Source organism: Ambystoma mexicanum, chromosome 3q (genome assembly GCF_040938575.1).
Source record: "Ambystoma mexicanum isolate Mex_15411 chromosome 3q, UKY_AmexF1_1, whole genome shotgun sequence".
Taxonomy (NCBI): Eukaryota; Metazoa; Chordata; class Amphibia; order Caudata; family Ambystomatidae; genus Ambystoma; species Ambystoma mexicanum.
In genome coordinates this window covers 874,035,753-874,061,223 of record NC_090926.1, presented here as the reverse complement: position 1 = coordinate 874,061,223, position 25,471 = coordinate 874,035,753, and the positions used below count along the sequence as shown (strand labels likewise).

At 45.9% G+C, this 25,471-nt stretch overlaps 1 protein-coding gene across 4 annotated transcripts in view; it reads right to left on the bottom strand.

Moving 5' to 3' along the window:
• ZNF207 (zinc finger protein 207) overlaps window positions 1-11,647 on the bottom strand; it is a 161,016-nt gene extending 149,369 nt beyond the window's left edge. For all 4 annotated transcript variants that reach the window (XM_069654986.1, XM_069654988.1, XM_069654987.1 and 1 more), the window contains exon 1: window positions 11,167-11,647. In XM_069654986.1, coding sequence (XP_069511087.1) covers window positions 11,167-11,207 — 41 coding nt within the window. In that variant the 5' untranslated portion in view covers window positions 11,208-11,647. The remainder of the gene's footprint in view (window positions 1-11,166) is intronic.
• Between the last annotated feature and the right edge of the window lie 13,824 nt (window positions 11,648-25,471).

The following is a 25,471-nucleotide window of genomic DNA, read 5'->3' as shown; positions in this document are numbered from 1 at the left end:
AGTTAAATTGAAAAGCTTAAAGGACGAAGAGCAAGCACTTGGCAGCAGTTGAGCAGAGGACGGAATTAGTGGGTGAGATGATTGATGCCGCCCCAAAAAAAAGACAGAAATAATAGCAAACCTAAGGGACTCAACCTAAAGCACCATATTCTGGTTCCACAAAACGTTCCAAAGAGCATTGCCCCATTAAGTAGAAACAGACATCTCACCCTTTGTGCTCGCTCGCTAGAAATCAGGGAGACGGTGGACATCTATATCTGCACACACGATGCAATTCTTCCACCCCCCCATTAAAGTGACAGGCCGCCATGGTAGTAACCATAAAATGGAGAAACGAATACTCTGCAAACTTGTCCACTCTATAATCATGCAGTTAGTGTAGAACCGGTAGGGAGTGAGGAGGAGGAAACCTCAAAGAAGAAAATGTTTACCAAAGAGTAAATTGGCAAAAAGGTGCAATCAACACCCCAAACAGTCTCCCAGAATCAGAGTAGTCAGGAGACTAAAAGAAATTGGAAAACGGAAGAGGGTTTGAGGGGACAGAGGATCCTTGACAGAGGTCTTGGAAAACAGTTCAGCAGAAGGGCATGGTTAGAAGACAGAAGAGTCAAACTCAAATTGTCCACATGCAAATTATTCACAACAGGATCCCCGACAGAGGATTTGATCATGGCCATAAGCAGCCAGACAGTCCCTGCCTTTTCAGGTAGGGACCGAGCAACCTCATCACCAATGAATGATCCAACAAGTGGGAAATCACCATCACTTCTCTCCAATTAGGAGCTGGGAGGCCCCATGCTCTGAAAGGAGGCTTTTCCAGGACAGCTTGCCAACAGAGTAACTATTTTAGTTTGAGGATTCAGGGTACAACCTCCCTGAAGGAGATGAATCAGATGGCCACAATAGCATTTGTTCTTTGAGGCAAACATCTACCTGTCTGTATAGCAAAAGTCAGGCAAATAATGAGGGTGTTCAAATGCAGACGAGCAAGATACCACTTTCAATTGGCTCTATGTGGCATTACCTAATTTTAAAAACCGAACACAAAAAATTAAATACACATTATTTCCCAGTTGTCGGCTTTAAAATGCACCCCCTGCCAGGTGTATCCCACCCTCTCCCAAAAAGGATTCTTAATTGGGGGTGGGAGGGTTTACACCAGACACCGACAGACACTCCTGCAATGGCTCTTCCGGGTCTCGCCATGCCAGGAAGCCCCCGTGAGCACTTTTGCGTCGCAGGGGCTGACAGTTCGATTTAAAAAGACTGCTATGTGTGTCAATCTTTTTTCCGGTATAGGTAAAACTATATTTTTCACTCAAATCCCTTTCAATTAGCCCATATTCTCTTGAAATCTTGAGCAATTTCCTTAGCAGGAGGTCCCTTGTCAAAAGCAGATGACCAGTCTTGGGGATTGCCTAGTCGATCCTCTGTGTCTGGCATCACCCAGTAGGAAGGAGCTACCGAAGGGGAAACAGGAGCTACCTTTTAAATGTATATTAGATGAGTAATGCTTTATTAATATTCTCAAATACTGTCAATGTCATTTACATGTGTGGAAGGCATCAGTTGGACCTAGAAGCAAATTGTAGCTCCTGGGAGCTGTTGGTTTCTAGCCAACCATGCTCTACTATGCTAGAAGCAGGAGCTAAATGGCTCCCTCAATTTCGAACCATGCAAAGGGGTAGGAAAATAGTGTGAAAGCAGTCCTTCAAGTCAATTGATAAAAAGCACAGATGAAGGCTGTTCCTTGAAAAGAAAGTATTTTGAATTGTTGAAAGGGGGGCTTGCAGGACATCGATTTTTCATACTTGTGATATTAGGCCTACCAGACTAGTTGGAATATTACAACTGAAAGAGTAGCACAATCACTACCTTCTTTCATAATTACACAGGGGATGAAAGACGCTGTGCAAAGTATTGCAGCAGATTGAAAAACTGGGAGGATGAAGTTTTCAACCTCTATTTCTGTGTTGCTTTGTTTGCGCTCTAAATTATGTTCAGAGAAGAAATTACCAGAAAAGAGTTTCAGGGCCAGATGAAGTGTTTTTTTAATGGTGCAATACCATTCAAAAGCACTCTGAATCAGGCCTTTTGTCTTTAATTCCTCTGGCATGGAGGAAAATAAATGATGTGAAGTGCTGTATGTTGTGCACCACTGCTGTAATGGAAGGAAGATCAACATTCAAGCAGGTAGAAGCTGTTCATTCAGGGACAAACAGCTGGGATGCGGATTGGGACCACAATCCCAAATCTCAGCTCAGGCATGTTTCTGTACCCCGCTAATGCAATTTCTTAGTGTTAAGTTGCCCTCTGCTGTTCAAATGGCAAAGTGCACCCACTTCAACAACAGCTTATCCTTTCAACAAACAGAATTTTATGCGGTCACCTTAAACTATCGCAAACATTCGGAATAATCCCAAATTCTACTTATTCCCTATGCCATGTTCCATAGACAGGAAAAACTACGAGGAAATTCAGACACTTGAGGGATGGTTTTGATCTGCGACTACTCTGGATGCAAGGCCCTGCCCGGAGGACTGATGGGAGTTTAATGGATTTGATGGTGTGGTATGTTGGATTCCGCTTAAACTGAGCTTTGCTGGGAGTTACCGATTAATCCAGCTTTTTCTACCATTCCCAGCCTGGACAGCAGTGACCTTGTTCTCTTAAGGATCCGGGTAAATCGTCCAATGTATATGGTGTTTAGTCCACTTACCAGCTTAGATTTACAGAACTACACTAAACCGAGTGGTCCTTTTCGCAAACTGAGCGCTGCCGACATGAATTATTTGTGTGTTTGAGAGTGCTACACTTTTAGCTGCCCCACAGCCCGATTCAGCCTTGTACAAAGCATCACGACATTCCATGTACGACTAAATAGGGCATATTTTAGCATGACAGCACAAAACAAACGTACAAGTAGAGATAATGAAAAACAAGCAAAACGCCATAAAAAGCTTAACAAATGAAACATTTGGTTGGAGGAGGTAACCTGGAATAATAGGTAGGCATGGCAACTGCCCCCCGGTCCTCAAACAAAGAAGAAAGATTAAGTAAAAATAGCAATTCATGTAAACACCACTGGCAAAAATGCATGGCAACAAAAACCATGTTGCAGAACATCTCAATCAACACAGACACTGACAGACCTTGCTGCAGACTCAAGCCTTCCAGAATGCGGTTGGGTTACAGTAAGAAATTTAAACTCAAGTGAAGAAGAAAACCACCATTGGCCCCTCTGCTCTATTCTGGCCGAAGCGAACTGTTCATGGCTTGCATCTAGAGGGTGTTAAACCCCACTTACACATAGGACCCCAAAGCCAGTGCAAATTGTGTGTCCGGTTTGATGTACTGAGGTGGCAAGTGGCTCAATAGCTGGCAAGTAGCTTGTAACCTGAAACCTACCCCTACTTAGTCCATCTTCCCCTTGAAATAATCCTATTCAAATGCGTCACTGCAGTGATGGATTATATAATTTTCATTCCAAAACACGACGATAAAACATTAGTGTAACCATCACCACTTGAGCGGTCCTTTAGCAGAACCATCTGCATACAAGCAACCACAGCAACATCCTGGGGACTAGCAGGTAAAGTTAATAACTATGCAAAAAAGATACCATAAAAGAATAGAAGCCAGGTGCAAATTATCAAGTTGCAAGATACTAACCAGCCATAAACAGTCAATGATCACCTAAAGACTATACAAACACGCAGTACATCATTTCTTACTTGCCAAGCGTCAATCACTAGCCTATGGCTAGTGCACATGTTGCAACCCTGACTTGGGTGTCCTCACTCCAGCTTACCAATTCTAAGATTGTGATCAACTAGGATGAAAAAACACTAATTGAAAAGATTGGGTAGCCCTCATACCCAGAGTCCATCCCTATCAGAAAGGTAGAAGAACTAGGCTTCAACAGCGACTACCTACTCCTTAAAGCCAACCCATCCTCCAACTGTACTATTACCCTCCACATTTTGTACCGTCCTCCCACATCAAACGACGCACGCTCGACTGGATCGCCCACCACAACTACCCTCCTATCACCTCCATTTCACCCATTCCCTGTTCTGAACACCATTACATCCATTGCGAACTTAACCTAATCAAGGGGCCCGCCTACACAAATGACGCTGCTCCAACCTGCACTCACCGACCCCACCTTCTTGTGCCTGCCCTCAAGCCCCCCCTTCTCCAATTACTCGGACACCCTTGCTTCCACCTACAACTCCATCTCACAAGCAGTGGACGCCATAGCCCCGCTCACCCCAAGGAAAGCTAAGCATACGAAACAAATGCTTGGTTCTCCTCCGAGCTTCGAGCTACACGCCAGGAAAAGAACAGCTCCCTCAACCTGGCTAGCCAAACCGAGCGACTCCACTAAACTAGCATTCAAGACCATCTCTAAAGAATACAAAGCTGCCATTATTAAAGCCAAGTCCAATTCCTTCAACACTAGGATAGCAAACGCTAAAGTCACGCTCTAGAGAGGCTTGACATTTTCAGGGAGTTGGAAATACCATCTCCCACCACGCCATCCCTCACTAAGGACAAGGATTGGTGTAACAGTATCCAGGATGCTATGCTAGATAAGCTGAACATCCTTCAAAACAATGATCGACCACAAACAGGCATTAAAATAACAATTCTCCAACCTCCACTGTAATACCTCCTGTGAAGCTCCCTCCTTTTCATTCAAGGAAATGAATGAACAGTAAGTCACTGCACTCGTTAAATCTATCAAACCCTCCAACTGCAAAGGAGAGGAATGTCCAGCACAGCTCAAGTGTTTCCACACTCACACCTTTGCCTCCTTGAAGTCAGGTCATGTCCCTCCCTCCCTCCCTCCCTGCCTCAAAGAGGCTTGGGTTTGACCACTTTTGAGAAAGAAAAACAAACATGCTCAACCCAACCATTCCTGGGAATTATAGACCCATCACCCCAGTCCCTTTCCTTTTGAAAATCCTTGACAAAGCAGACTACCTGCATGTCCACAAATACCTAGAGGCAAATAATCTGCTTGGTCTCCGGCAGTCTGGCTTCCGCCCCGGCCACGAGACACAGGTAAACCCGCCCTCCTGCTTCTCCTCTACTTGTCCGCAGCTCTCGACTTGGTGGACCATGATACCCTCTGCCACCAACTCTCTACCGCCACCAATTTTTCTCCCAACGCTATAGCCTGCATCACATCCTTTCTCCAAGAAAGGGCCACGAAAGTTCCTTTCTCCAAGAAAGAGTCATGAAAGTTCTCTCGGACCAGGCCTGCGCCAGCCCCAATCTGATCAAATGTGGAGCCCCACAAGGATCCTGCATTTCACCCACCATCCACGACCTGTTCATGAGGCCCCTTTTCAACTTCCTTGACGTGCCAGGCATCACATATACAAATTATGCCGATGACACGCAGGTCCTCATCCCCGTAACTGGTGACTAAGGCCGACAGGGAAACACCCATCTACACCACGATTCAAACATTGATGGCTGAAAATTGCCTGTGCCTTAACAGTGAAAAAAAACTTGAACTGCTACTCACCAGGAACCCTCAAGAAACTTGATGTAAAGTACAGTTCATTCTCTAATGATAACACCTCCATCCCTGTATCACAGGTGGTAAAAACCCTGGTTGTCTACGTAGACGCTAACCGTTCGATGAAATGCCATTGTGTCTGCTGCGGCCTACCACTCAAAATTGCCCACTGCAGCTATACCATTTCTGACAACAGAATTGCCTCACCATAGACAGAGCAATAATCGGGCCTCGGCTTGATTACAACACACTCCTGTCAGGCACCTCTGCAAAACATGAGAAAACTTCAGACTGTCCAAAACAATGCACTTTCCAAGAGGGACCACATCTCAGCTACCAGAAAAATAAATTCTAAAATCGGTCCACTGGCTCCCCATCAGGGAACGCACCATTTTCAAGACCCTCGCTCACAAATGTCTCCATATCACCGCCCCCCTCTACCTCTCTCAGCACGTTACCAAACCTAGCACAGACAGACCGACCGACCGACCAGAACCGCCTACACGGACCGTATCACCATTCCTAAGACCCTCAGGACTCGCGCAGGAGGTTCCAGCTTCCCGGTTATCGCCGCAACCAACTGGAACACCCTACCAAGAAGCATTGAATCGCACAGCATTTAGGAAAGCAATCAAAACACTTCTGTTTGTTCCCAGTTTACGCTGTTGCCTGAACATTGTAACTTATCCTTTTCCATGCTCAGTAACCCTCTTATGCTAATGTTTTGATGGAAACAATCAACTATGTACATGTGTCACTGCACCCCATTAGGCCTCTGCTACAGTAACCATGAACAAGGCCCTTTACCTGTAACTAAGACCTCTTCCTGCAACGGCGCCTCGATGCACATGGGCTGTAGTGAACTTTACAAATACAAAACAAAACAAAATACATAAGAAAAAAAACTGGGTGGGTCTTCATTCTCCCACATGGCAGCAAAAAAGTGTAACTCCCTCCCGAAAGAAACAAGCAACATGAAAGATCACCTAAAATTCCGCAAACTACTTAAAACATGGCTCTTCTCTTCAGAACCAGACAAACAATTGAGAAACACTGGCACCTTTCAAATATAGAATGCGCATCAACGAAGAGCATACAGAAGGAAGAAGGGAGTCCAGGGCACACAAACTCCCACGTAGAACCCTAACCTGAGGCATCCGACGAGACAGGAGCATCCCAGACTGCACCACGATGGGTACAATAGCCGAAGAAGAGGTAGCAATGACCCAGCTAGCGACCCTCTCAGGCCTAGGAGCCCCCCTCCTCCCCCCGATCTCAAGAGGGAAGAGATCCTGCTCTTGTAGCACAGGGAGATATTGTCAGACACTGCACAGGACAACCCAAGAGCCGACCCCATAGACTAATAAAAACACAGCAACGCACAGCAGGCTACTGACCGAGAAATCGCACCGATGCCCAGCAAATTGTGATAACCGAACTGAAGATGCCAACAGCACATCACAACTGTCTTTTCCTGCTATGACCTACTAACTCACCCTACCGTCTTTCCTTCCAGATCCGCCAGAGCGTCAGGGGACCACTCGGGCGGAGATAATGCGCTGTATAAATGTCTGCAGTATAAATCTCCTTCAACCCAACATCTAATGGTGCCTGGCCACAGGTATCGGCAAAACCTATTGGCTTTACCAGTGCCAGTTTTTATGAGGGCTTCAGTGAAGGACATGCATAGGGCTTTCGAGGACTGAAGGCAGACCTGGTTGATACTTATTACACCAATAACGCATTTAAATGCCCGATGAAGCCTCAGAAACTACTTTGAAAAAACACTGGCAGGCAGTAAGTTTAACGGTAAGGCTTGATTAAAGGGAACTAGAGTTTCCTAGAGGAGGTGGTTTGGCATGGGTATCGGCAGTAAATGGGCGGACAAATAACCAAACACCTACAAGCTTGCTGTCCCTCATATGCCATTTATCCCTATTTAACTCTAATGTAATAATATTTGCTTATAGGTGGTGCTAAAGCACTACACAATAAACTAAAAAGACACTTTGCCAGCTCAATTCTACAAACACTCAGAACACCATTCTTACTCGCCAAGAGTCGACTACTACCCTATAACTACAGGGGATCCTAAAGAACAGGGGGGGGGGGGGGCGGAGGCGCAGGAACACTGGCAGGTTTGTTAAGAATGCTAATAGAATTGCATTCATACTCAGGGCTACGCCAAAGTTGCATTCTGTCACCAACATTTTTCAGTTTGTATCGATTAGATACGATTGAATGGTTTGCCAACTGCAGAGGCTCCCCCCCCCCCGAATTTAGCATAAAGGAAAGACAGCTCGTCTCCTGCTTTCACCCAGACAGTTCCATGGATGTGTCTGGACCAGAAGTACACCTAGAACCAAAAGAAGAAACACTGCTATTATGACTACCTTAGCTGAAGCGATAAAAAAGGTATATATAAATGTGCATGAATAGTAAACATCTATTTAATTTTTACTCGCTTATCAAATACCCAATTGTTAATGAGACTTACTTTGCGTCTCCCCACAAAATCATTTTTACCAGCATGCTAAAAAAATCCCACTTTAAATATTATCTGAAGCACTACACGGATGATAGAACCAACTCATCTAGGTTTTGCCATAAATGCCAACAATCGGAAAAGTGACGTAGCAAGAATTGGAACTAGGGTTTCATTGCTATATGCTTAAGCAAGATGTGAAATAATGTAAAATTACACTATTACCGACTAATATATCCTACGTCAGCAAAGTTTTGCCAAAAACTATGGGTTGGAACTAATTGGAAAGAGCTAGAAAAGCTATAGGGGAAACTCTGGTAAAAGTAGCTTGGTTTGCCTTCGGCTACACCCATGGTAGCAATCCAAGTAGAATTTGGATTAAAGCCCTGGAAAGACGTGGAGACAGCCAAATATATTGGTTCCACCATTAGGCTCCTTATTTGAAGATCTGAAAGCATCTTTAATTTAAAAAAAAAGAAAGCAATTCCTAATTTGAGAGCGGTGATCCAATTCTCGCTGAAATGGATTCAGACAAATCAGTATTGATAGAAAGCCCTGTCAAGACACTCCATAAAATGAAAAGTTGTGCAACAGGGAAAAGATATTCAGAAGACCTCATCTACATTACAAAGGGATCCATCCATACACCAGAGGATATATGAAGATTTCAGGGTGGAACTATCGCTACATCTATATGAGATCCTACCTCAAAACATTATGTTCCCCTAGAGGGATCCCTAGGCATAACAAACTGCTATTTCTGCAATATATGTGGGGGAATGAGAAACGTTAAAACATTAGGACCACCAGGGATTATGAAAGTTTGTAGCCAAGGAAAAGGACATGAAAAGCGAAGCCACTTGGGCTAGACTTCTTTAAAGGTTACTCCACTTCAATGACCGTCACTTTAGTAAACATTCTAATAGCGATACATAAAAAGCTGGGTACAAATGTTTCATTTACAAAGAAAAAAAATGTAGGGAGTATGATCCGGAAATGTGATAACATGAATGTAATGGGATGGAAAAAGTGATTACGTGGTAGTAACGTAGGTTTTGTTGGCATGTGTGGTTAAGAAGTATACTAAAAGCAATTGCTTGATTTTGTTAATGAATTGAGAGATTTAACTGTACAATTAAAAGCGTTTTAAAGTTTTAATTAACTTTTTTTTTTTAAATACCAAATGAATAGTGGGGAGTACATATTTTCAGCCCTGCTAAAGAGTAACCCGGGAAGGAAAGAAATGACTGTGGTAGCTGTACCAGAGCAGTCCTGTTTAATAAGAGGAGAGAAGGCTTGCAGGGGAGGTACAGTAAATACTAATATACATTTCATGACATGGTCACACCAACAAAACAAATTGGTTGGACTTTAAACGGCAAGCTACAACTCTTTACCCTAAAATGCAAGCCCCATTCCTGGTAGCAGACACTATACATCACAAAACAATCCGCATCGTGTTCAGGGTCCAAGGCTCACACAGACCTCAAGTACAAGTTTCCTACTATACTCCCTAATAAAGAGAAGTCGCTGAAATTCCAAGGCTTGGTGGAGAACTCCAGGTACCATAGAAAACGCTACTGTACAAGTAAGAAACTTGCAATATCACCTGTAAGAGTTTCTAAAAGTAAGGAAAGCGCCTTATAAAAGTCTAGAGACTCACTTTTCAGTTATGACAAGCTAGGTGAACTCCCAGTGCATTCCCACGGGTACCAAAAAGAAATTAGTTCAACACAGGGGGCACCAGACCCGAGAAAAGATCGAGACCAATGAAATAAAGCAGCAAAGCTGTACATCCCCCCCAAAGCAACTCATGAGAAAATGTGGTTAAAGATCGTGTGCAGAAATCTACCAAGGACACCCCTGAAGGCAGAGTAACAGAAACAACCCACCAGAGTTAACTACTTACCGTATTGGTTCCTGAAAAGCAGAGCCACCCGGTAAGTAACATGGCGAAATGAAGGTTCAGGTCACCAAGAGACTTGAAACGTAAGAGAACGTTGACCCCCCCCCCCCCCCCACAGATCAAAACAGTCGTACTTCACTGAATTGCGTGCAACCATCCAGAGCAAGGACCGTGCACACGGCAGGTCAGCAGACAAACATGGTTAGTACCATAGCAAAACCAACAATGTAGCATCAAACAGGATGGCCCAGAAAAGCACAGTTCGCGGGGTGTTGGGGTCTCAACACCATTCCATGTGGCAGCAGGTTTCCCCCTTACCCAGGTAAAAGGCGAGTGAAAGTATTCATGATTGAAGATGAAGTCTTCCGTTGTGCAACTGGTTGGTTTTATTGAGTGGATGTTAGTAGGCGCGATTCTTCTATAAAATGGAGTGCAACCTGCATCCCCAACGTGACGTTTTTTTTTAGAAAAGCTTTAGTCCGCCTATGCAACAATGCCAAGGGTGAAGAAGCACGGCAGTCATCCTAACGTGAACGGAACGACTATAGCACAGGTCAACAGATGTTGCAATTCCGTTCCTACAGATGGTTACCATTTACCTGAAATGTATGCATGCAAGTGCCTTTTTTGCCAACAAGAAAAATACAACCTGTGCCGGAGACCCCACAACAAGATTTCCAACTGCGCTACGAGGTCACGGCCAAAGGCAAATGAATAAACACACACACACACACTTCTCATAACAGTGCAAGCATCCAGCCTCGTGGCATTAGCGGACTTCAACATCCCCCAACTATGACAACTAGCGACCATCCACAGACCTTGCAGCTCCTCCACCTTCACTCGCGGAGCATAGTCCCCACCCAGGCGCACTAAGTGATGCTGCAGAGTAAAGCACTACACTAACGAGCTCATCGTCTTGCACAAACGCAACCATCACCCCAAATCGTGTATGGGCAACCGGTCCCCACAACATCTCATAGATCGCCCTCACATGCCCTGTACTACCCTTCCCCCAAATACCGTACACAAAGGGCCAAGCGGCAGGCCCTCACACTTTTAAACCAATGTATCCACGTTGGCCCTGTGCCCCCACAAGAATAACAGAACACCTCCCACGGACCTTCGTCAAGCCGAGTAGCTTTCCCCATCGAGCCTGAACTTGCCAACTCCCCCAAAACCCTACCGCAGCGTCCTCATAAAGCGGAGATGGCACGCTCCTGTCTCGCATTTAAAGGATACCAACACCAGGGCTTGAGCTGCTTCTTCTTTTTTCGACCCATGCTGACCGCGCGCTGAATACAGGAGGGGCAAACACTGAGAATAGACGGAGCTTTCGAGCCAGCAGAACCAAAGAGATAGAAAATGGCGCCCGCAAGTTCACACTCCCAGCCTGCACTGCGGTCTGGTAAAAAAGACGGACGTCAAGGGTGAGAAGAAGCTGAATGCACTGACGTAGCCACCATTTTGGAACAACCTAAACAACTAGAGCGCCTATGATACCTCATCCGAGAGCGGGGATTGGTTGGCCCTGTTAAGTTTTGGTAAATGTTGGTTCACAAGAGAACGGGAATCGGGACAAGATTGTTCAAGTAAGATGGAAAGCGGAGAGCCTGATAAGTAGAGGGAAGGGGCTCCCACTGGACTAACCTATCTTCCGTTATAACGAAGATGTGGTTTGCATCTAAAGTTCTTATTACCGTGTTGTATGACACCCACAACACTACCACCGTGACCGAACCCATACAAAGGCAACAGTTTGAAATCCCGAGAGCTGTTCCTGAAAGAAAGAAATCCTCACAGTATAACCAAATGGTTTGGACGATAATGTGTATCGCCAAGCGTTCGCGTCGGTGCTTTAAATAAACGGAAGAAAGAAGTGCAGGTAGCCAGGTACTCGTCAATCTAAGTTTAAGTGCGCAGGGCTTAGATTCAGTAAAATGCAAAAATTCCTCTCATGTCGGCCTTTGTCGGTCTTATCGACCAATTTCTTGCCATCCGTTCACGTTTTTGTCTTGCTATTTGTCTCTCCCCTCTTACCCCTGCTCCAGTCATCTCACTCAGTGTAAATCCCCTTTATTACTTTTAGCTATTAGGTGGTGCTAAAACATAGCTCTCAACTCACACGCTTTTGGCGGGTGTCACCCGCCTTGTAAAGAGCTGACTCACCCGCCAAGCCTCCTGCACGCCCATTCATTCCTATGGGCGTCTCACACGCCAAAAACAAAATCGGGTGATTTCACCCGCCTTTGCAACACAAATGGTTGAGAGCTATGGCTAAAAGCGCTACCTTTAAGCCAAAACTATTGTCATTAAAATAAGAGCTTTAACATCCAAGAGAACGCACATCCAATCCCACATCTAACAGCACTCCAGAACTGTTCAAAATCTGCACAGAGCTGGCCAATCCTGTTCTAGTTTTCACCTCTCATATTCCTTCCCAGCCCCTCTGCACAGCTCTGGACTCCCACTTCTCCACTAAAACTCAAGACATCCTGTCCTCCCTTTCCTTTTCCTTCTACCTCCCATTGTCCCCTTCTGGCTGCCTCTCCCTCTCCTTCCTTCTCTCTTTCTCTGATCACTCCTGATGACTTATCTAGACAAGTCCGATCTATGAAAGTGTCATCCAGGCAGGTGTTCCCCTGCTCCTCCAGAACCATCAAGGACCCCATCGACACCCTCGCTGCAGCCATGGCCGATTTCTGCAATCACTCTTTTGCCATTGGAACTTTCCCCTCCCACCTAAAGCACTCCCTTGTGCATCCCCTCCTGAAGAAACCTTCCTGTTGATGGCCCCTTGGCATCTGGAAGGGGTCTCTCTGGAAGTGGTAAATGTTTACCAATACCTTGAAATCCACTTTGACGAATGTCTCTGTGGCAACTTCCACCTTACCCAAGTCAAACTCAGGTGCTCCCAGGTGGTCGGAACTCTAGGAAAAATGGCCTGTTCTGGTGGCAGCTATTCCCTTGGCATTTTGTCACAGCTATATATGGCTAAGGCTAGATCCATCATCATTTATGGCGCCATAGGATGGCACCTTGGCAACAAGAAGTGGGTGGTAAGACTCAAATCCCTCCTTCTGAAGCGGTTGTTTCGATTACCTGGGCATGCATCATTTGAATCCATCTTCTTGGAACTGGGTATTTTCTGCTGTAGAGCAAAATTGCAGTTTCCCCTTCTAGGCATTTATTGGGGACTAGTTAATGCTGATGTCGGCAACCTGACCTGCATGATCCTTAAAGCCGCACGTTCCAAGGCTGCGTGTATGCCTTATAGTGCCTTCCAATGCATTCTTTCAATGGCAAGCAGGTGGCTGAACTTGCTTCCAGCCGAATGCGAGTGCTGGTCCTATCCTAGGTTTAAAGCCGTCATGTGCACAGTGTTATATGCCAGCTACCGCAAGCAGTACATAACCTTTCTGGCCACCACGATGAACAGCAGTCTATTTGCCGAACATATCATCAGGCAGAATGGCCCCCCGAATAATGTTGCACACTTTTGGGGCAATACTTTGGTTTGGGTGTACCTTAAGGTTAAAATTAATTCTGTTAAAACCTTGGAGGTTACGGGCGCTTGGACTAACATCCCTAGACCCCTGCTTCCATAGAATCTGCAAAATACTTGCTAGTCCACTGTGCGATGTTGGATACACTGACTTTCTGCACAGATGGCAGCAGGGCTGGAGCCTTCACTTCCTGCCATAGCAATATTATTGTACATGGGGGGAATCACAAACCCCCCATTGTGTTTTTCACTATCTTTTGAAAAATGGTTGTATGTATGTTGGAGACCTTTTCTTCTGTTGCCAGCCAATAACTTGTTTATTAGTGATTTTATCAACCCGCTCGGACCGTTTTACTGAATGTTTTTATGATTTGACTGCATTTGTCTTATTCCTTTAAAAAGCTGTTTTTTGTTGCTGTACAACACTGGTAAATAAAACATTTTTTAAAAAAAGAAACCATCTGCCAATCCTTCCTGTCTGGCAAACTACCACCCAATCTCTGTCACTCGTTCCTTGGGCAGACAGCATTTGGAAACAAACCCTTCATTTATTTTACAAAGCACTCTTGATACTGAATCCGGGATACTAGAAGTAGCATATTCATCTCCACTCCCTGTATTAAGGACACTATCCCGGTCCCCGACACAGCCACACATTCTTCTCTCCCTCCCCCGGCTCACTGATGCTAAAGAGCCCTGCTCCTTCCAGAACTAACAGATACACAAACCTTGTAAGGGACACTAAAACCTCTTTACCCCTTGAAAAGAAGAATAATGTAAAAGTCGCGTTGTTGAATACATGTACGCTAAACAAACGCCCAAGATCTGCATGACCTAATTATAGGTAGTAACCTGGACATTCTATGTATAACGGAAACATGGATCCAAGATACAAGTAGCCCATCAATTAACCTGGCCGTCCCCCCAGGTTTCTCTTTCTTCTGTGCTAACCGCACCAAGGGCTATGGTGGAGGTGTGGCTATTATTCCCAAAACTGAACTCGGTTTATTTCTAAAATTCTTGGCTATGTGGGTCTGGTCTAACATGGCGACATGTTCCTTCCAGTACTATTTAGTTTCACTTGGCTCCAAAGGTTGCAATAGGTCGCGTCTCACTGGGTTTGTGGTTTAACCAAGAGAGGACCACTTGTAAGAGTAGGTAAAGGAGAAGAACCCAGGATGAGACTGCGCCCAATTTTCCAAAGAGTGGTTTAATATATAGATATTTCACAAAGTGCCCTTTCAGATGACACGTGTTTCGGTCCCCTTTGAGACCTTTTTCAAATCAGGGCTTGTTTTCTCTAGTTCCCCTATAAGGTTTAGCAGAAAATATCCGCTCTTCAAATTTCGGGTTAGATCCCTAGAGTCAGTTGTCTTGCGTTCGATCGCGTGCTTCCTATTGTCCGGAGGATTCTGCTAAACCTAATAGGGGCACTAGAGAAAACAAGCCCTGATTTGAAAAAGGTCTTAAAGGGGACCGAAACATGTGTCATCTGAAAGGGCACTTTGTGAAATATCTATATATTAAACCACTCTTTTGGAAAATTGGGCGCAGTCTCATCCTGGGTTCTTCTCCTTTACCTAGGTTTATTTCTAGCCTCAACTACATGTACAGGCTGAGAAATTCTCCATGTACAAATGACCCCGACCAACCACAATAGTATCAATATTGTGCTAATTTACAGACCACCTAACCCAATTCCGTAGTTTAATTAAGACATTTCTAAACTATTAAACAATCTCACCAGCCCTAACTCTTCCACCCTTTTTCTAGGGGATCTGAACCGCTGGAGAGGAAAAAACCTCAAATAAGAAGCAATAGAATTAGATTTTTCCCTCCTATCTATTGAGCATGAAGTTGTATATAGGGACCCAACCACTGCAAAAAATCACATATTGGACTGGATTGTTTGAAAGAAGTTTATTATATTACTCCGTGTATGTGGTCAGATCACTACATCATTAATTTTACCATTCAATCATTAGATCCCCAAACCAAGCAAAAAAACCTAACAAAGTCAATTACTGGTCAGAACTTCAAAAAGGTCCACCGTCATGACCGTCAGGTCTGCGTGGAGTCTATCATGACCAAGTCACCCCCTCACGACCAAGTGGACAATATGGTGTCCTCCTTCTCCGAACCTTTCATCGAGATGCTAGATCTCACGGCCCCCGTTAAAACTAAATTAGTTAGGGACAACCCGGGCCACCAAAAATGGTTTACCCCTGAATTAGGGGATATGAAGAAATAAAAACGGGCCCTTGAATTACAAAGACTAAACTTCCCTGAGAGACCACTAGGACAGCGGGGAAAGAATTGTATAAAATGTACAAACTTCTAATCATAGATACCAAAAAGAATGTCTTTAATACCCAAATTCAGCCGTCCACAAACTCCAAAGCAAATCTCTTCAAAATCTTGAGGCTTCTGGAAAAACCTAAAGTATCTCAGACCCCTTTGTTACCTTTGAACCTAGATTGCACCCTAACTCAAGCGGCCTTCGATGCCAAAATCAACAACGCAAGGAATAAAATAACATTGTCCCCGAGACATACCATCCCATACAGGAACTGACAACCACAAAACATTGGAGAATCAAGTACCCTGAATTTACATTCTCACAAATTTCTCCCCAAGACATGTTTAAAATGCTATCCTCCATGCACGCAACCTCCTGTCCCGACAATGTATTTCCCCCAAACTGATTCTGTAGCACAAAGATCTATTTGCCTAATTTCTTACCCAAATTGTAAATGCCTCCTTTAGAGACAGCCAAGTTCCCAATGCAATTAAGAAAGTTACAGTGAGTCCCACTGCAAAAAAACCTAACATCGACCCCAGAGACCCAAGTAACCTGAGACCTATTACTAACTGCCAATTTCTCCTTAAAATATTGGACAAGTTTGCTACCTCCCAGCTGCAAGCTTTAGCCAAACTGAATACCTTCCTTCACGGTCGACGGTCAGGCTTCCATCCATCTTTTAGTACAGAGACCGCCCTTGTGGATCTCCAATCCCATTTGCTAAAAATCATGGATAAAGGGAAAGCTGGGATGTTGATCCTACTAGAACTATCCGCGGCTTTTGACCTTATAGACCATGATCGTCTTCTAATGTTTTTGAAAGATCACAGCCATTGCTCCAAGGAAGCAGTGGATTGGGTTCATTCCTTTCTCTTAAATCGTGACTCCAAAATCCAATGGGGACGAGCATTCTCCCCCGCCGCACTGATTAATTGCTGGGTGCCGCAGGGTGCGTCAATCTTGCCACTATTATTCAATCTCTACATTAGGTCGCTCTGTACGCTTCTGGATGACCTGGGTGTATTTTTTGCAAACTATGCTGATGACACCTAATTGGTCATCAAAGTCAGTGGTGAGCATGTAAAGGACTCTTTTACCTTATATAACATCTATTGCCTTATTGAAGGCTGGATGTCTGAAAACTGGCTGTGCCTGAACGGCAGCAAGACTGAGCTTCTGATATTTGGCTCCCCTCAGGCCCATGCCAAACTCAGCCCACAATACAGCAATTTCTACATACAAGACAGCAAAATTGAAATTCGAAAGAAAGTAAAAACCTTAGGGGTCCAAATTGAGGCATCCCTCAATGCAGATGCCCAAGTAAAATACCTTAACCAAACCTGTAACTACTACCTACAGCTACTTAGGTCCATTCGCCCTTACATAACTGAAAAGAACTGTGTCACCATTGCCTTGGTTACCATCCTGACTAGACTGGACTATTTTAACACTTAGCTATTTGGGGCTTCTAATGCAAATCTAAGGACACGTCAGACAATTCAAATTGATGCTTTCCACATCGTTAAAAAGGATCTACGTGATCCGACCGCGGCTGATTTTCCCACGGCCGAAAAGTTTGCATGTGAAATGTACGAACCACAAAAGGTTTGTACATTTCCCATGTGAAGACACGTTCAAAACCCCTACATACGCACACACCCACCCACAACACACCCACGACACCCCCCCACCCAAAACACCCCACACCCACAACACCTCCCACCCACACCCCCAAAATAAACAACCCCTACTTACCTTTTTTACACGCTGTGTCCCACCAGCGCCTGTTCCCTTTCACTTCCCTGATCGGGAACCGGCGCCACAAGGTCCTTTTGGTTTTTTTGTTGTTGTTTTTTTCGGGTGCTGCAGGCGTTTCCCCCGCAACACCCACTCACTATACTGTAAAGTATAGTGAGTGGGTGTTGCGGGGGACACCCCTGCAGTCCCTGTTATATATATTATTTTGGGTGTGCTGTGGGCTTTTCCCCCTCCAACCCCCGCTTACTGTACCACACAGTATAGTGAACCTTTGTTGTACGAGCATTTTTCTGACTTTTTGTACAGTCAGACCTTTTTTTTCGGTCCGATCATACAATTCCGTTAAAAACGCCCTAAGATGATTCCACATCTGCGACCATAGGAGAGAACTCCATTGGTTGCCTTTTCAGGAACGTGTCCTCTTTAAAACTGGCACGCTGGTCCATCGCTGCCTTTACGGCACACTCCCGGACTTCCTCAAAACCCTGGTACCCTTGTATCAACCATCCAGAAGTCTCCGATCTACTACGTTAGGCCTAGCTCAGGGTCCAAAAGCAACACACACAAAGGACCTCGGTAGATCCTTTCCTGTCAAAGCAACCTCGTTATGGAAGGCGGAATGCTCTACACCCGACACTCAGACTTCTGTCAGCTTTGAAGCCCTTCAGAAAGGCCTTGAAAACCATCCTATTTAAGTGAACATCCTCTACTCCTACTTAGCCCATTAATTCTCCTTGTCCGGTTCTTTGTGTTCTGTTCCGCTTGTGTTTTTGTTTGCGCCTTGATGCCTGCAGGCTTTCGGCACAGTACAGAGGTATAAATAAAATTAAAATAAAAAATAAACTCTTGGAAAAGCTGGCCAGCTCATTCTCCACAACAAATCTGTCTGTTGTCTCCATGACCATCAGTCTGGCTTCAGAGCAGCCAGAGGCACGGAAACTGCTCTCCTGAACACCTGTCAAGACCTGCTCACTAATCTTGACTCTAGCCATCCTTCTGTCCTCATCCTCCTTGAGCTTTCCTCCGCTTTCGACACGGTCAACCATGCCATCCTGATCAATCATATCTGTGATAACCTTGATAACCTAGGTATCACGGATCAGGTCCTCGCCTGGTTGACCTCCTTTCTCCTGGATCATCCCTCTCAGGTCCAACCGGTGTCCTTTCTCTCCACCACCTCTATCTCCACTTGTGGTGTTCCCCAGGCTCCACCTCTCACCCTGGTTTTTCAACACTTACATGGCCCCTTTAACCCACCTCAACTCCATCTTCTCCTCTAACTTTCAGTTTCAGGACCACCTTAGGTTCAGGAAGCAGCTCAAGACCTTCCTTTTTGCTTCTGCTATCTCTCTTTCTCTACCTTGCTGAGCCTTCTGTCTGCTGCGCAGACTGGTCGCCTGACTAACTTCTGAACTCAATGGGCATCAGGCTCCTCCACAACCTGCAAGCACCTGCACTACCTCCGTGCCTCTGCGCAATTAGGGGCTGTATCTGTTACCCTGCACCACCCCCCTTGCACTACCCGAGCTGGTTCCCCGGCTGAACTTACTCTGAGCAATCGCTGCCCTGACCGCACTTCCCCTTTCCCTCCCTCTGGCACTTCTCTGCTCCCTCTACCCCCTGCACTTGCACAATCCGAATGATACAAGGCCTAGTAAGATTGTTCGTTTCGTCCCCTTATGTCTCCCTACCTTGTCTTGTCGCATCTAGAAACACTTGTGTACAGGCGCGTTATAAATGTCTCATCATATCATAGCATAAGAGCTTCGAATAGGGGCTTTGAATGCAGGTCTCTAATGCTTTTCAATGCAGATGTCTTATGAGGATGGATTTGTGTTGTTTGGCTATGTGTCCCACCCATTTAAAGCCCATCTCTAAGTGAAATGTATATGATATTCCTCCCATTTCCACCCATCTCACCCCAAACCGCACTCTGCGTCTTTTTTTCCATGTCTTGGGTGGTCTAGTCTCTTTTTCTCTTTCTATCCTCTCTTTTCAGCCTAAGTCCTTCTGCTATTTGCATGCCTGGGGGCTGTGGTATCCTGGGCGATTGTACCGCTGTCTGGATATGCACTGCATTAGCATGAAGGGAGCCAGAGAACTCTTGGATCCCGGAGCTGGAGTTCAGCGAGTATGTGGTTCTGCATGGGCCAGCGTTGCCCTCTGCAGGCCTTCTCTCCCTGTATTGGGAGAGCCTGTACCACAAACTCACAAACGAGGTGAGTCCGTGCAGGCCCCTCACTCCCAGGTGCCTTGCCTCTCAGACGCTGCAGCATGGGTTGCGCATGGAGCTGCACAGCGGCGTTCCCAGGCACGTCATTTAGGGGTCGCCAGGGGTCGCACCTGCGACCCCTGGGGTCTCCCTTGCTACCCCTAAAAAATACAAAATAAAAACCTTGTTTTCCTTCTTTTTTTTCTTCCTAAATTGAGGCTGCTGGGCTGTGGGCAGCAGCATGTGGCTTATTGTTCTGGAGTGGCTGGTTTTCTGATAGCTATAGCTGGTAAGATAGCTCAGTGGGTTGAGCGCTCAATGCTGCAATGTGCGTGTGACCTGCAGGTTGCAGGTTCGACTTCCTGCAAGGTCAACGCAGCCTTTCCTCCTGCTGAGGTTGATAAATGGGTACCAACACAGGTTGAGTAACATTGTATGTATATTTGTTCTATATGAAGCGCTTAAGCGTACATGCTATGTAATAACACATCATTATCGTTTGGCCTTGGACTTATGCTTGCATTCACAGTAATTTGGTAATATGGGCATATACGTGCTGATATTAATGATACATATGGTGATCCATTCTTGTATAAATGTATATCACTTTACAGCCAAGGTCTTTAAACTGTGGGGCGTGCCCCCATCCCAGGGGCGCGGTAGAGCCCAGCAAGAAATGTTAAAAAAAAAACACACACCTTTTTTTTAGATTGGACGAAATGGGCAGGGGTGGCTCACATGGTCGGACTGGACCATAAAACTGTCTCAGGCACCAACAAAGAAGTGCCCCGCAGTTGCAAATGGATATTCATTCCTTTAGTCACAGACTGTTTCAATAGTACCCAAGGGTTTAAAAAAGTAATGTAAGCAAATTGTGATATTTAAAGAATATCTATTCAGCAATAATGGTCAAAACTACTAGCTGTATAGTGAAGTAACTCATCAAACTGGCCCACATTGGCCAAAAAAGTGTCCCATTTTGACTGGCCTACACTGGCATTTTGCATTTTTGGTACGGACATTGCCCTATAGGCTAGTTCGAGCCTGGTGGCTCATCCTTAATGGGCGAGTGGGCGTCCACCCAGTGGCCCCCTCACCCATTATGGAGGAGCCGAGGAGCCAGCCCAATTAAACACTGAGCACTCTCTCAGCTGCTTTTTCCAGCTCAAGCAGTGCTCCTGCTCCTAGGCTGGCTGAACTGTCAAAGGGAAACATTGTTTCCCTTGACATTTCAGTTCCCCAGCTGCACAATCTCACTGAGCCATGCAAGGCTAGGGGCGTTTTGCTTCGCCAGCCTGGCATAGCTCATTGGTAATGCCGGCTGGGGCACTGCATGAGCGAGGGGGAGGTCCTGCGCCTCCTCGCACATACAGACATAGCAATCTGGAGCAGGGCATTTCAGCACCCACGCGCATGTCCCTGCAGAAGGTACGTTTATGTTCATTATTTTTTATTCAAATATGTGTATGGATGCGTGTATGCTTGTGTTATGAGTGAGCGTATGGTAATGGATGCTCGAATGAATGATAGAGTAATTGCTGTGTGAATGTGTGTGTGTGTTTGTTTTGGCCCGTTGTGCTGATTTCGACGAGTGGAGGGTAGAGGGGTTAAGGAGGGTTGTACAGCAAAGGCATTTTAAAAATGCCTTTGTTGCACAACCCACCTACCCACCTGCCAAAATCAACTCTCCTTCTGAGGTGCTGTGGAGCTCAGACGACAGGGATGGTATTATTTTACTGGATATCTTTAATAGATAATATAAACAAAAGGCCCACGATACAGCTTCCTTCCTTCACGTTTTGAGTTCATTAACGGGCTCACCCTGACACTATTGCCACTGCCTAACCCACATCAATTCGGGTAGACCACCATGGATTTTTCAAAAAATATACATATTTTATTATTTATAAAACACAGTTCAATTAATACATCTATCATTAAAAACGAATATATTCATGATTTTACCCAATTTTACCCAAGACAGTTGTCTTTTCTCTCCTAATAGGAAGAGAGGAGGGTCTAATGTATAGCTTTAAAACAGATATAATCAAATTACTGTTTTGTATGGTGACAAAAGAGATACCAACAACCGTTTGTTTCTCTTAGGTCATGTTGACACACTAGTAGAAGATATTGTCAGTTCATGTGTGTATTTTAGATACTTTGGGCCTCATTACGACCCTGGCGGAATTCCAAAAACGAAGGCGGAAATGAAATACCGCCATCGAATACCGCTCGTTGCGATCATGACCCGTCACCGTAAAGTACGATGCCATTAGCGACACCGTAGTGAACGCCAACGCTAACTGCACCAAGCACGCGCACGCGCGCCTTGCAAAACCGTAATTTCCGCCATGGCGCAACGGTACGCGAATTCTGACCCTAGCGGACATGTACTCAACGCCATCAAGCATGGCGGAAAGTACCTTTCCGCCATGGTGAGAACTACGGCATCGCAAACCAACCGTACATGGCCCTACTGAGTGCCTGTACTCCACTCCCTGCCCACATTGCACAACTCCACGTAGGCAAACGCGGCCAGTACAGTACCACACAACTCCACTCAGAAGCCGGAACCCAATGCAGATCATCTCACAATACATCGCGCCACAAATCGGAATATGCTACATCACTAGTAAAGAATAAGGCCACACGGTCAATATCTGAACATAATTTTAATGCACATCCAAATCACCAAGCCCATACAGCTATTCGCAAACTAACTCTCAAATGACTTCCATCACTGTGGCCTGCATCCGCAATGAATGACCAGCTTCTACTTGCGTGACGCCCTGTTCCTTCATGGTACACAGGGCCTACATTTACGACCAAAAAGGCAACACGGAAGCGCCTAGAACCGCAGGGCAGTCCCATGAAGTAGGCACTAGTCCAGCTGAAAGGTACATATGTTGCTCCTAGCCACTAGTACTGCGTAAGGGCATGTGGCCCATTGGCGATCGTCCCATAAGATCGTAATGGTGCTCCACTGATTAACTCGAAGCTGCAGGTGTCGACTGTAAAATCCATCTGCAGGAGTGGCGTACAGATGGCAGCGGCAAAAGGGGAGGAGATACCTGTCACCCAAAAGAAAAAAATAATAGCATGGGCATCCGAACTTCATATGAATTACTCAGTTCATTCAACACACTAAATATACAACCATATGCATGCTAGCAAACTCAAAAGGATTAATGCCACCAAAAAATCACTTGCGAATCACAACGACATAAATCGAGCTCAATACACTATTACTAACGAGTGTATGTGTGCATGCGTCTGTCAAAACAGAATCCATTAGATGTGATTAGTAACGTGCAGAGACACAAGTGTTTGAAGGCGCGTCGAGACAGGGAGGGTTCAACAAGGGCAGACAGATGATGGACCCACTATGGCAGCTTTGCATCACATAGCGCAGGGGAAGGGGATAGATATCAAAAAGCCATGCACATGACAAACTCTCAATTAAATCATCTGTCCATGCATCCATTCATCATTCCCTCATCCCGGAATAGAAACGCCTGAATATTTACTCACATTACATTTGAAATTTCCATTGAGTCTGTGCGTAATGCAGTCTGCAAAATCCACTGTGCTCCTGCCCGGTTCACTAGTGTAGTGAAGTAACATGTATTTGGGAACGTCCTGCCTTATCGTCCACTACGCTATTGCGCATCCCATTCAATTCACATCAAACATTGCATTCTCGTCATGGGCCCTGTCCCAAGGACATTCAACAATAGAACGTTACATTTCCAGTCAGACCTGTGGGCGTCTCCTCGCCGCTTGTTGAAAAGCAAAAGCGCTGTCCTTCGAATTCCTCATTTGCAACATCACGTCGAAAAGGCATCTGTGAACGCTTGGATTCACAAATACATCTATGTAGTGCGGCTGTGTGTGAAAATGGCAACTGGCTTCAATCACTAATGGGACTCCCCGCCCGTCGGTGAACGTCGGTACAGTGCTGCATGAGGGTCCACCGTTGATCGAGTACTACATTCCACTGACCCTTCACAAGTTTGTCCGCGACTGCATAAATAGTATGTGAAACAATGGGACCATAGCAGAATCAACATATTAACCAATATTTCACTGCCATCGGGATCATATACATGATTGTAATTGCAAGATGCCATGCGTCTAATAGCAGCGTTGTGTGCGGGACGTGCTCGCCCAAAAGTAATTGCAGCTGGCACAGGTGAAATGAATCACCACAGGTGGAGGCTACACAGCCTGAAAACACATAAATTGCACACCCAAACCCCTCCCACAACCACACCCACTCCCAAATGCTACCGACATGACTAGCGATGTTCGGCCTGGGAGACCTGATAGCACTGCTAGTACTCCAACTCCAAGAAGAAGACGAACACCAACGACTGCAACAACCGGCCGCACAGAGGCGACGCAGGAGGAGGAGGAGGAGGAGGGCAAGGCAGGGGCAGCAAGGCCCACCAGCACAGCCACTACCACCACGCAGGCAGCCCGCAATCCCACGCCTCCGTGCCAATCCGTTCAACCTCACTGCTGAGCAGATCCACACCCTCTACCGTTTGGACCGGGACACCATAACCGCCATTGTCGACATGACACACGCTGACCTTGTCAGCATGATAGATAGCCCAACCGCCATCCCACCCCTACTGAAGGTGGTGTCTGTACTCCACTTCCTGGCCACAGGCACCTACCAGCACACAGTCGGACAGTTGCATGGCATTTCACAGCCACTATTGTCACGGACACTATTCCAAGTGCTTGATGCCCTCCTCAAGCACGCAGACGACTACATCTGTTTACCACGCTCGGAGCAGGAGCTCACAAACGCAAAAGTGGGATTCCATGCACTTGGCGGCATACCGGGTTGCATTGGTGCCATCGACTGCACCCATGTGGAATTGGTTGTCCCACATGCCATGGAGGTCCAGTACCGCAACCGGAAACAATATCATTCTATCAATGTACAAATGGTGTGTGACTCCAACAGGATCTTTACACATTGTTGTGCCCGATTTCCAGGATCAACCCATGACTCTATGGTCTTGAGGAACTCTACAGTACCACGCTACATGGAGCGACACGCAGGGCACCGATCCTGGCTACTCGGTGAGTCTCATTTAATGCATGTGAATGTGGGGTAGGTGATGCGTCAATGACGTGGCAGGAAGGGGGGGGGATGTGTACGTAGCAATGTTATTCCACAAACATCCTTCTTTGTCCACATACAGGTGATGCCGGGTATCCACTGAAGAGATGGCTCCTTACACCAATCCGGAACCCACAGAACCAGCATGAGGAGGACTACAACCATGCCCACTCACGTACCCGTGTAGTCATAGAACAGGCATTCGGCCTACTGAAGGCTCGTTTCCGCTGTCTCAGCAGGTCTGGCGGGGCACTCCTGTACCGCCATGAGAAGGTTGCAAAGATGGTCATGGCATGTGCGTACGTAGAAATGTGCCCATGCCCCCTGACGCAGAACTGCAAGCACCTGAAGATGGTCATGATGAGGGTGGGGATGTGGCAGCACCTCAAGGAGTCCGCGAGGCACAGGAGGCCCGTGAGATTCGTCAGAATATCATAGATGCATGCTTCTAGTACTCACGCCTGGTGGCTGTTACATGGACACGGGACTTGTAGCACTGTGTGTGTCGGGAACATGCACAATGTGGCCTGCACGCCAAGAAAGGCCTCGTACACAAAGTTCAATGTCCACACATCTCATTGGATTAATGTGTATATATGTATTGCAAATGTGAAATGGTATTACACACCC